General features: G+C 42.8%; 1 protein-coding gene across 2 annotated transcripts in view; it reads left to right on the plus strand.

The window, feature by feature from the left end:
• The first annotated feature begins 556 nt into the window (after positions 1–556).
• The window catches only part of RCL1 (RNA terminal phosphate cyclase like 1), a 31,344-nt gene continuing 18,635 nt past the window's right edge, over positions 557–13,265 (plus strand). The window contains exons 1-3 of one of the 2 annotated variants that reach the window (XM_063457215.1): positions 557–827; positions 7,819–7,890; positions 12,762–12,937. In XM_063457215.1, the coding sequence (XP_063313285.1) occupies positions 692–827; positions 7,819–7,890; positions 12,762–12,937 (384 nt within the window). In that variant the 5' untranslated portion in view covers positions 557–691. Of the gene's footprint in view, positions 828–7,818; positions 7,891–8,053; positions 8,110–12,761; positions 12,938–13,265 lie in introns of those variants that run through there. The other variant, XM_063457216.1, reaches the window with a different exon arrangement.

A 13,265-nucleotide genomic window follows, 5' to 3' on the forward strand; every position in this document is an offset into this window, starting at 1 on the left:
TATGCATGGAAGGGGTAGGGGTTAATATGCGTGGAAGGGGTAGGTGGGGTTCTTTTGTGCATGGAAGGGGTAGGGGTGGTTCTAATATTCATGGGAAGGGTAGGGGTGGTTCTAATCAGGAGGATCCCGGCGCTGTATCCGGGTTAGTAAAACCCCTTCCTTGTAGTGACCCTTTAATGTTATTATTTAATCATTTATATAGCGACTGCAAATTCCGTACAATGGGATAAACAACTCCTAGTTTACGGAATAAGAATATACCCGGCGAGTACAAGTGCTATCCCCCCCCAGATTTTTTTGGGTTCCTACGCCCATGATAGCGTCCCTTTAATATTGTAGCGGATCAGTGTGTGTGTGTGCACATACATCAATACCAGAATACATTTTCAGAAGGCCCACTTAAAAAAAAGAAAACACTACAACTTGTTAGTTAGGTGTTAGTTATATTTCTTCTCTCTGATGAATAACTTGCTTGGTATTGTCAGTTTGTAGTGTTGTGAATAAAGTTTTGTCGAAAAAAAAATCGCACGCATCTCTTCCACTACTTGCACTCCACCCTTTTCACATGCCCTCTGACCTTACAGCTTGAACGTTCCATTGGACTTCCCGTTCCAAACCACGTGTGCTGCTCACTGGCAGCTGCTTGTTGATCCAGCTCCAGCGAGAGAGGTTTTGTGCGAGCAACAGCAGCATGGCGAGCCAGGGACACTGCCTCAGCTTCGAGGGCTGCAACTTCTTCAGGCAGCGGGTCTTGCTGTCCACCCTTAGCGGCAGGCCGGTGAAGATCAACAAGATCCGAGTAAAAGACGAGAACCCTGGCATTAGGGGTAAGGTGAACTCACACGCGCTGTGTGGCTATGCAAGTAACCCTGCAACAAGTTACTCACTAATCCCTGGCGGTGTTTGACGAATGGATCTAAGTATGCGAAGGGTGCAGTTACATGGCGTGTGAATAACCTGTCACACTGTGTTGGGGTTTTATGGTCCCCCATAGGCTTTATAAAGACTGCGTTGTTGAAGTAAACACACTGTTTAGTCATTGCCTTTTTAAACTCTCAATTGCACAGCGCTGCACAACTTGTTGGCTTTTTTTTTTTCTTCCTTACAAATAATGAAACATGCAGACTGTTATTTCTCCAATTTTAGAATGTAGCTGTATCCCAGTTTTTGTATACATAACCTGTTATTTCCCCAACACTACCATAAAGCCATATAACTCACTGCATACAGTATGGACTCCAGATTTCCTGCCCACTTGTTTTGGTACGTATTCTACTTATATATGGGGCACTTAAAGGAATCTGGTTATATAAATGATTATTCACTAAAGTATGACTTGTCAGGGATTCGTCAGACAGTAGTACGTTTTAGTGGATGTGTGACTAGACGTTTTGCAACCATTTTAGTCATATTTTTACATTTCAGTTTACAACTGATTTATTAGTGGGGGAAAAGTGTTATATAAAAGCTGTGACGCTGCAAAAGTGATATAAAAAATATATACATATATTGCCCCCACCGCTGCTCAAGGGTGGGGGCAGGAGGACAATAGGTCCCCCACCCGCTGCTCAGTGGGGGGGGGAGGAGGAGGACAATGTCACCCCCCCTCAATTCTCATTTAGTGCCCTCACTGCCGCTCAGGGGTGGGGGCCGGGGGGTAGGACAATAGGTGTCCCCCCATTGTTATTTAGGGCCCCAACCGCTGCTCAGGGCCCCAACATACTAGGTCCCCCCTTCAGTTTAATAGCCCCCACTTGCGCGGCACAGGTTGTGGCTCAGGAGGTGGGATACTAGGGTTTGTTTTTTTAACATTGAGCAGCACCCAAGTTTGGGGTGGCCCTTCCATAAATGGGGAAATCGGGAGGTATGCTTGATTTGCTGAACCTATTCCTGGTAAGAAGATAGCCAGCCTGCCTGCAGCTGCAGACAATCTTTTTGAGATGTGCAGAGACTTTTTAAAATCATTTTAATGCACCGCTTATTCTCAATGACGAGGTGTGGGTGCAGTGGCCCGGCAGTTTTAACCCTTCAATGTAAAACCTTGCGGTCTTGTTTACCATGCAAGCTTAAAGGGACACTCCAGGCACCCAGACCACTTCTGCCCATTGGAGTGGTCTGGGTGCCAACTCTCACTACTCTTAACCCTGCAACTGTAATTATTGCATTTTTTTATAAACTGCAATAATTACCTTGCAGGGTTAAATCCACCTCTAGTGGCTGTCTAGTAGACAGCCATTAAGAGGGCATTTCTTTGTCCACAGCACAGAAAACCTGTGCTAGAGCGTCACTGGACGTCCTCACGCTCTGTGAGGACCTCCAGCGTTGCTCATTTTCCCATAGGAAAGCATTGAAATGCATTTTCAATGCTTTCCTATGGGGAGTGCTAATGCACATGTGCGGCATTGCCACGCATGCGCATTAGGTCTTCCCGGCCGGTTGGCGGGATCAGTCTCGCCCACCGGCCGACGCAATCAGAGGGAGGAGCGGCGTGGGGCATCGTCGCTGCCTCTGGTAAGTCACTGAAGGGGTTTTTACCAGGGATTGGGGGTGGGAGGGAGAGGGGACCTGCAGTGCCAGGAAAACGGATTGTTTTCCTGGCACTGGAGTTTTCCTTTAAGCCACCTTGAGTGGCTTTTATAGATAGCCTCTAGAGGCGCTTCCACTGTTACAATTGAATGAAACTCATTCAGTGACATTAAATAAACATGTCGCCATCAAACACTGCTCATAGTAAAGCAGTTTAATGCTTTATGAAAAGTGTTCACTGCATGTGCATCACATCTTCAATGCTGCTCTATAAGCACCATTGGATTAGACAACAAGCCACGATGAAGTGCAACTGATGCCTCTTTATTTTATTTTTTAACCTAATGCTAACCTAATTCTTTTTCTCACTTATTTAAAATGTATATAGGTGCATGAAATTGTGTTTTTTGTTTTCTTTTGAGGGGTATGGGGTGGCGACAGTCTCTAACTTGGTGATTCTGTATTTTAAAGGGACACTATAGTTTTGGGAATACAACTCTGTATTGCTAACACTATACTACGCCTGTCCATTGTTAGTTTTAGGGACCCCTGTGTGCGTATATGTAATATGAGAAAAGGTGTTTTACTGACCTTTTCTCCAGTGCAGAGTCTTCCTCTGTGCTTCTGCCCACTCTTCCTGTGTCATCCTTGAGGCATGGTTCTGGTGCCTAGCTAGCTAATGTAAACATTGCCTTTTTGTTAGAAATTGTGTTCTTTATATTTGGCAGTCAGAATGGTTTGAGTGGATTTCAATCAGTCTGCTACCAGAGGCACTTCATTGTGAAGGTTAAGTATTTAAATTTCTTCACATTAAAGGACCACTATAGTGCCAGGAAAACACTCGTTTTCCTGGCACTATAGTGCCCTGAGGGTGCCCCCACCCTCAGGGACCCCCTCCCGCCGGGCTCTGGGGAGAGGAAAGGGGTTAAAACTTACCTTTCTCCAGCGCTGGGCGGGGAGCTCTTCTCCTCCGATCCTCCTCCTCTCCACCCATTCGGCTGAATGCGCACGCGCGGCAAGAGCTGCACACGCATTCAGCCGGTCTCATAGGAAAGCATTATCAATGCTTTCCTATGGACGCTTGCGTGCTCTCACTGTGATTTTTCACAGTGAGAATCACGCAAGCGCCTCTAGCGGCTGTCAGTGAGACAGCCACTAGAGGATTTGAGGGCTGGATTAACCCATTTATAAACATAGCAGTTTCTCTGAAACTGCTATGTTTATAAAAACATGGGTTAACCCTAGCTGGACCTGGCACCCAGACCACTTCATTAAGCTGAAGTGGTCTGGGTGCCTATAGTGGTCCTTTAAGCATCTCAGAACTCTTATTTTATAGAATGAGCCATGCTGCACATGCTCAGTTGGTCTTCTAAGAATCATTGAGTTGGCCCAAGATCTTTCATGATGATCTCAGAGGATTAGCAGACTGCCTAGTACTGGGTAAAAGAGAAGTAAAAACTCTGTTTGGGATCAGGGCCATGGAACGCTCCAACATTAGAATTAAAGGGACACTATAGGTATCCAGACCACTTCATCTTATTGAAGTGGTCGGGGTGCAGTGACCCTGTCTGTTTAACCTTGCAATATTAATTATTGCAGTTTGAGAAACTGCAATACTTGGTTTGCTGGGTTAAGCCATCCTCTAGTCGCTGTCAATCAGGCACTTCCTGCTTGTTAGGCGACTTTTGTTCACCTAAATGACGGTGGACATTCTCACGTTCTGCATGAGGACATCCAGCATCTGTAAAATCCCATAGCAAAAAAATCCCTGTAGCAGCAATGCTTTCCTATGGGGAGGGCCTAATGCGCTTGCCACACATGCGCATTAGCTTCCCACCTGTTGGATGGCGTCAGAGGAGGCAGCGCATCAACCCAGCACAGAGGAACATCGACTCTGGAATAGAGTATACCAGAAGGCTCTACACTATTGCATCAATTTAATTTAATTTTTATTTTCTGCATACATTTTTAATTGCCGATGATGCTTTGACTGGTCATGCATGCTCATATATATATATGTATTGTTGTGTGAGACTAACATGATTTGAGCGACTGCATCTTAAAAGTGAAATTTGGGGAATGCTTTTTAAAGAATTCTTGTCTTATCAGTCTTCTAAAAATCTTCACTTTTGTTTCCACTTAATTACTATACACTTCCTAGTAGACGCCCAGATATTGCAGTGAGTAATCTAATTTTTAGCGTAGAAAATAATATTGCGCTTACACATGCCTGTGGAAAATCATTTTTGTCACAAAAATAGTGAGCTACGGTGTCTTGAATTTCAAATGATCTGTGAAGATACCTCTGAGGTTTTCCATCGATTATTTGCAGAGCCCAAACTCCACACAGTAAGCATGGTCTGCAATCATTCTCTGGCAAACGAGAACTCAATAATATATTTCCATCCAGGCTGTGATGCAATGACCTTAGTCCTCAGCTTTAAATGAGTGGTTACATTTTATGTATGGGCAATAACCAGAATGCATTGTTTAAAAAGATATTCATGCAGCATGTGCCATTGTGGCTATTTATCTTAAGGAAGGGGGACTGGGGAAAAGGAGATGTATCATACACATGTCATGATTAATGTGGTCATCACATGCATTGAGTTAATTGTCAGGTTATTGGTCATGCTTCCACCAAAGCTAATTTACATGTACTCTAGGCATAATGATCATCACAAGACCACTCTAAATTAATATAATTTGTTTTCAATCAAGTTAAATGATTAGTTTATTTAAAAAGAGGGATGGCTAAGTGCTAGATCTCTAGCTCTTGTAGAACTTAAAATCCCATTTTTTTTGTCAACTTAGCAAAGCATCATAGGTTATAGTTTTAAAACAGCTGGGGTCTACCTTTTGCTTCATCCTTGACTTAATACAGACTACTTAAAGGACAGTTAAATCATTGATTGAGATAACTTGTCCCTTGGTACAAATGCACACTCATGAATCCCCACATATTTTTAGTAGGGAAATATGACATTCCTATGAGTCAGCTTTAAATGACTCAGTCAAAAGCTTATTGCATGGTTACCTCTTTACTACCTTTTTTTTTTTTTTTTTTTTAATTCTTTATTTTTGTTGTGCGTGGTATAACAATAGGCTTGGTCAGCCACAATAGCAGTTCCAAGCAGTAATGTAATAAACAGTTATAACATAACGTGGCATAGGAGTATACAGCACATTTTTAGTTTTGGATGATGACATATTAGGGTCCAACGCTTCAACAGTATATATATAGAATTAGACAGGTTTAACATATGTAAATTAAGTTGAATCGTAAGCTTATATCTTGCAGTAATAAACAATAAAACACAGCTCACCCTGTGGATTAATCTCGTTGAACTAATAAAGTTAGGGCTGACCCCTGTGTCATGAATGCCAGCACTTTCGAGGGCAAGTTAAAAAAAAAAGAGAAAAAAAAACAAAAACCCAAAAACGAGGAGGACTGAACCGTGAGTAGCATTTGCGTATGATCTATATAAAGGTGTGTTGTGCAAGGGGGCAATACAGGCTGTGGGCCTGTGGAGTATGTCTGCCGTTAGAAATATGCTGGGCACTACAGATTGACATGTTAAGGCCGCCCGTACCTACTATATGGTGGGTCACCTGTAGATGGTACCACAGGCTGTATGTGTGGGAGCCTATATGAATTGGGCTTCTGGGCACCCCATCAGCAATGTAAGAGGGACCAGCAGTATAAGTAACAACCAGTATAATAGGAGGAACGAGGGCTAAGATAAAAGTCATTAATGCCTCTGGCTCATTACACATTTGTAAGTCCCTAGCTCAGATACCATTTATCACAGAGAGACAGGGCTGGGTGGTGATGCGAGACAGAGTCCATTCATGCAGCAGGAACGTGTTGGGGTAACAGTCCAAGCCGCAGTGTGGCAGCGACGTTCAGCCAACTCCTTTAGCCGGTAGTGGCATGGCACAGACCGGAAGGTCCCATAGAGCTGCGGTGTCACGGGCCAAGAGTGCCTCAGGGGCTCCTCCGTTGCTTCCCGGGCCTCCTTGTGTACCCCGGGTGGCGGGGCTTATCCCGTGGTGGCGTAATGGCCATTCTGCTCTCCTTGCGGTTGGTATCTTTAGGTGTCTCCTTGCTGTGGGGACAAGGTCCATCCGGGTGCTGGGTGCGGTTGTGCTTTTCGGTAGGGTGTGAGGTTGTGCCTCGTGCGGATAGGTCGAGGTGGTTCGCCATGTCGCTGAGCGGTCAGTGGGTCTCGTGGGTTTAGTGGACTCGTTCCGGTCGGTGTAAGGCCAAGTTCCAGGGTCTGAGTGGGATGTCGCTGTTTCCTGCCTGAATTCTCCCCGGCTCTGTCTTCGACTGGAAGCCATCTTGCGGGCTCGTGGTAAGTAACAGCCCAGGTATCGCCGGGTTGCCGGTCGGATCCGTGCCGCCATTGACCTCATAAGTAGGTTGAGGGACCAGCCGTTAATATGGCGTTGTGTCCACCCGCTGTTGCGTAGCCTGGTAAAGAGCTCCAGGGTGTTCTTGGGCGGCTTAGCGAGGGTGCTTCTTGGCGCATGGCGCTGCTGTGTCGCCGTCTTGATTGGGTCCCCGACGGCCTTTTGTGATGTGGGTATAGTCGCTTGTACAGGTCGCTTTGTGGGGGTAATCGTCCCCAGCGAGGACCGGGATGACCCCCGCCGGTCCAGAGGGGGGGGTAGCAGGGCTGTCTTTAGTGTTCGCTTGTAAGCTTGTCCGTCTCCTCCAGGCCCCAGGCTCTGTTCCAATGTAGGCCGCATGGCCAGGTTGAGTGCCCGTTGTGCATAGTGGTGCATGGCGGACATCATTTGATTCTCCGTGTGGTCCTGCATCTGTTTTTAAGCCCCGTGTGTCGCTTGTACGGGTGGTTTGGACAGGATTGTCGGTTGTTTGCCCTCCGTGGCCAGAGCTCTCAGGGAGCACGTCTGGCCATCTTGGCTGTCAGGCCCCGCCCCCCTCTTTACTACCTTTTAACATCTTTGTACAATCAACTGCTAGTGAAAGTCTGTTAAAACAGTGGTGGAAATTTTTAAACTGTGTATAAACTTTTAATTTCTGTGTATACTTATTTTCCGCAGCCTGTTTTGCAAAGAAAGTCTGCCTGCAAATTTTACACAATACATACTGGCAAATTGGCTATTGGAGAGCTACCTGTAGTTTCACCTACTGAATTCTGCTTCACTCCTTGTATGGCTGCTATGCGAACTAAAGTATGGAGTTGTGAACTCTATGGAATGTTAGTTAGCACATATAAGGGAAGGAGCTCTCATTATAACTAATCTGCTCTGTGTTTACAGACTTTGAAGCAAGCTTCATCAGGCTGATGGATAAAATAACAAATGGGACAAAGATCGAGATCAACCAAACGGGTGAGTAATGTAAATAATTAATAGCTTATCAAATCACATTGGCTTTCTGATTTGGTGCTTTATTTAATTATGGATTGATGTGGTCGGCCTTCCTGTATTTGTTTTCATACTGCTATTGGTCTCTGCCTCGCAGTGTTCTTCCAAAAGGCTCGTACGGGAACTGGTAACCACACCCAAGATTCCTATGCCTCTGCTTGTTATGAAGTCAATGGGAAGACCGTGAGTTCTCATTCCAGATTTGGCTGAACTTTCGTTTCCTTGTTGCTTTTGTGTTTTTATGCAATGGGAAGATTTTCTAATCTCAGTCACTTCGAACACCCTTACTGCAACATTCCTGGTTTAGTAGTGGGATGAATGGCTTCACAGTTGGTGGCAACAGTAAATGTCTTGTACTTGGATATTGTATCTAAAAGTCTCTCAAGAGGATGTTAACCAATCAAAGGGACTGTCTGTAGAGAATTTACCTCCTCCCTATTAATGCTTTCTGGAGATGCTAAAAAAACAACAAATTTCAGCTATTTGCCGCAGGGGCCATATGTGGCTAAGAAATTATCATTTTGACTGCCTAAAAAATCCCATAAACCTTTGGTCGACTGAGCACTCTTGTTTTAGATCTGAAGATGTGAAAGAAACTGCTCTGCAAGCTGATAGATGCCTTGCATACTGGTGACCTCACAGAATGCCAACTTGTACAGTGTATCTGACTTTAGCATTCTTTTTTTTTTTTTTTTTAAATACATATTGGTGTCAGGGAAACAGGAACACTCTGCAATAGAGCATATTTGGTTATTTGCTTGGAGTGTCCTTTTAATTACGTTGGCATTCTGCATGAATTGTCCTACATCATCAAATACAAACTTTGTTGGATTAGGTCTAGTTAAGTCAACTAGCTGCTTACCAGCCTCTCCATCCTTGCCTTAAGTTGATTTTTATGTGTACTGCTCTTTAGGTCTGTAAGGGGTTAAAGGAAACAAATTGTGTTCTATATATCAGACTACTATAAAGGTTAATTCTGGAACGAAGTGCACCTTAACCCCTTAAGGACACATGACATGTGTGACATGTCATGATTCCCTTTTATTCCAGAAGTTTGGTCCTTAAGGGGTTAAAGGGACATTTTAAGCACTGGAACAACTTAAACCTTCAAATAAGAATTAGCATCATCCATTAAATATTTCAATTTAGTTGTAAAAATTGGTGGTCACATGATTGACGTATGGTGTCCATGCTTGTCATCCACATGTTAAAACAGTCCCCTTTAATCGGTTAAATTATAGTGATTTTTTTAATTGTTTTGTTTTTAATCATTTCATGTATATACTCGTCTATAAGTCGAGGGACGTTTTTTGGCCAACAATTGTGAAATATGCTGACTCGTGGATAAGTCGAGGGCACTGTGTTCAAATAGATTTGTTCCCCTTCTGTTCGGTTACCAGGCAGACTGTGTGGTCCCCCTTGTTAACACCTCGTAATCACTGCCACCCTTGGCTACGCACTCCCGTGAACCTCGCTGAAATTTGTACCCCTGCCATTCGACTTCCCAAACAGCTAGAAGAATGGCGTTCGGGAGTCAAAATTCTATCGAAACTAGCACTGGCCCGTGGATAAGTCGACTCTGCGTTTTTTTTAAATTAAGTTTACGACTTTAATGTCTTGACTTATACACGAGTATATAGGGCACCTATGAATACATATATATTAATGTATAACAAAACTGTTTATACACCTCACTGTTTCTCATTCTCTAGCTTCCTCTTGCAAAACTGGCAGATTAACAAAACAAACTGCATGTTTCAGCCTCTTGGAGGGAAACTGTAGCAAATCTGTATCTGTTCCAGTTGGTGTATTGATACTTAGGGAGTGGATAAGGCTGGCAATGGGTGTGGGGTAACGAGATGCACATTTGTGTCTGATTTGAATTCGTTGTTGGCATTTCAAGTTGTGTGGGTAAGATTGCCAAGCTGGCTGTTTCTAAAATCCTAGGTTTGTTTAATGCACCCAGAAAGCAAATATCAGGGAATCTTTGACAATCAGGTTAAATGGCTAAAATTAGCAGATGTTTGTATAATAAAGCAGCAAGCAGTTTATTTTTAAGTTGGCATGCATGTCCAGAATATGTTCAAGCTCCTGTTATAACTGTGCGGCACTCTGCTTCCACAAATCCTGCAGTACGGGTCTTTACAAATTTGCTTGGAATCTAGGAGTCAGCTAAAAGTTAGGAGCCAGGTTTTTTTCTGTTTTTGTTTGTTTAAAAAAAAAAAAAAAAAAGTTTTATTTTTAATGACAAAAGTACAATTCTTAAAAGTGTATTATAATCACCAGCACCTCTACAGCATAATGAAGTCTTTCTGGTGTCTATAGCCTGTCCCTGCAGGCTTTGTCATAAAAACAGTCTATAAATATATACAATAATCTGTGTAATAGAGGCGCTTCAAATATATGATTTTCGATTTTAAATCCGCTGCGTGGGAATCCCACTCACCCACCAATAACATGCATGGAAAAAAAACCAAAAGCTATTAACCTCAAGAGTGGAGCATTAAGTGGTTAAAATGAACCACCTATCCTATATGGGAATATATTATTATTATTATTATTATTGGTATTGGTATTTATATAGCGCCAACTAATTCCGCAGTGCTTTACAATATTATGAAAGGGGGGGAAATTTACAATAAATGAGACAATTACAGTGACACAGGAACAATTGGTAGATGAGGACCCTGCTCAAACGAGCTTACAGTCTAGATGAGGTGGGGTACAAATAAACAAAAGGGCAGCAAGGGTGACAGCCACCAAACAAGGTGGAAAAGTAGCAGAGCTGGAGGTGAGAGTGGAGTATGGCTCTTTATGAGATCAAAAGACAGATTTGAAAAAGTATAAATAAGTTACTCTGGGACTTCTTAAACAATTGAAGACTATGGGAGAGTCTGATGGGCATAGGCAGGCTATTCCAAAGGAAGGGAGCCACCTGCGAGCAGTAAGGGTGCAAGCAGCAGACAGGAGAAGGTCACTGGCAGAGTGGAGAGAACGAGAAGGGACATACCTATGAATCAGGGAAGAAATGTAACAGGGGCTAGAGTTGGTTAGAGCTTCATAGGTAAGTTTTAGTATTTTGAATTACACCTATAGGATACAGGAAGCCAGTGTAATCATTCTTTTGCAGAACTTGGATGGTAGTGTAATCCAGTCACTATCAAGGCATATATAAAAAGAAAACTGGGGAGATCACATTAATAAATCTGTGATGTTGGAATGAAGCGTATAGAGACTGCGGCGTCAAATCACATGTAGAAGAGCCTCAAACAGGACAGGCTCAAATCTCATCAGCAGGAGTGCTCTCTGGTGGCACTATACCCTTTAAGACACATTAATGTTCCTCACAGTGTGAGACAAAAATGCCACAGCAGAAACCACCTTCTGGTGTAGTAGAAAAGGTAAACCTGAAAATTGTAACAGTGCAAATGCTTGCTCACCTTTACCAGAGCCTATGGACCTGGCTCTGGGTAAAATAGCTTGGGTGTCTATATAGAAGACACCACCCTTCTTTGAAGCAGCTATAGGAGGACTCAAATTGGACTTTAAGTTCAATCAAATTATTGGAGTAAAATCAAACCCTTAAAACAAGCTAAAATAATACGAATTATAGTGTTCGGAACAAGGAACACACGGTGGGCACTATAATTGGTATTATCCAAGTTCTGCAAAAGACTGATATATTCCCATTTAGGGTAGGTGGTTAATTTTAACCACTTAACGCTCCACTCTTGAGGTTAATAGCTTTTGGGTGTTTTTCCACTTTTTAATTTTTCTTTTTGGTAATATAAAAACATTTTCACATTGCTGCCACTAAAGGTGCTTCTTTGTCCAGTGTTGGACAGTGTGCAGCCTACGTAAAGTGACTCTGCATGGAGGAGGCGCTGAATGTTCCCCCCATAGTGATGCATTGATTCAATGCATGTGCAGTAGTCTTTCAATACTTTTCTATGGGATTGATAATCTCAGCAATGGCGAGAACGACACAGCTTTTGGGAAAAAGTTGAGTAAAAACACATTTCCAATGCAATTGGAGGGGAGCCGGATATATATATCTATATCTATATCTATATCTATATCTGTAATGTCATATTACTCCCAGCATCACAGCAGGGCACGCGAGGAGGAAGAGCAGGAAAACTGCTTCCTCTCTGCTTCCATACTAATTCTTCCTCGTCACTGAACTGATTGACCCAGGCCAGACACTGAATGTTGAGGAATTGAGGGTGGCCTCCAGGAGGTCCTTCTGCTCTCCACCATAGCTTGGTATGAAAACCCCCCCCAAAGCAAGGGAAATTAATGATCTTCAGAGAAGGGTAAGTGGCTACAGGCTCCCTTTAATTTATTGTTTGAGTGAAGGTGCCTCCTGGTTTTTGCATCTACCTTTGCGTTTCCAAACTGTATCTATAATCGAACATCCTAAGCTGGCAACTTTGACTTGTTTTGCAAAGGAAAGCATTTTGACTTGGACCTTTTCCATTGTAGAGTTCAGTGAGGTTCTATAGGGACATACACAGGTGTTCTGTTACTTGGTGAGTTAGTGATCATATATCAAAGCTGAGATTTGGGAAATGCGATAACTGATGTGACTAAGGAGCGCAGTTAGGCTGTAACAGTTATTGGAGATTGTGACTAGGGTACAAAATTTAAGTTGTTTTGTGTTTGGGGGGGAGGGGGACAGGAAGGTGTTTGCTCTACTTCTGAATATGGGTATAGGTAGTTACTGCTATTCTGTATTTAATGTATGCTTGTGTATTACACAGTACATAGTTGTAATTTTAACTCCGCAGAATTAAACAGGCCTCTAAAGTTTGTGTTTTGACATGTTTTTATAGGTTCATCATTGTACTACCAGCCCGGCTTGCTTACTGGTGGGACATTAGAACACGACTGCAACATCCAGCGTTCTATCGGCTACTACTTAGAAAGTCTTCTATGCCTTGCTCCTTTCATGAAGAACCCACTGAAAGTAACTCTTAGAGGAATCACCAATGATCAAGTGGACCCTTCAGTAGGTTTTTAAGAGACTAGGATTTTATGTAGCATGGGGGAAGAAATTTAGGTAGTGTAAGTGTTTATTGTAGTGTGGAAGAAACCATAAAACATATCTAGCTAATGTGAGTGGAATAATATGGTTATTTTGGACTTGATGAAAAATAAACCTTGGTACAGATATAAAGGAACATGAAATCTGTCTTCTAGTTTTCTGTTAAAGTATTTGGATTTTTAATTGCATAATTCCCATCCTAGATGATGATCGATTTTATTGTTATCAGTATTTATTACCTCTAATTGTTTATCAGAGACTGCTGAACAAAAATTTCTACTTTACATATAAA

Source organism: Pelobates fuscus, chromosome 5 (assembly GCF_036172605.1).
Source record: "Pelobates fuscus isolate aPelFus1 chromosome 5, aPelFus1.pri, whole genome shotgun sequence".
In the NCBI taxonomy this organism is placed as follows: Eukaryota; Metazoa; Chordata; class Amphibia; order Anura; family Pelobatidae; genus Pelobates; species Pelobates fuscus.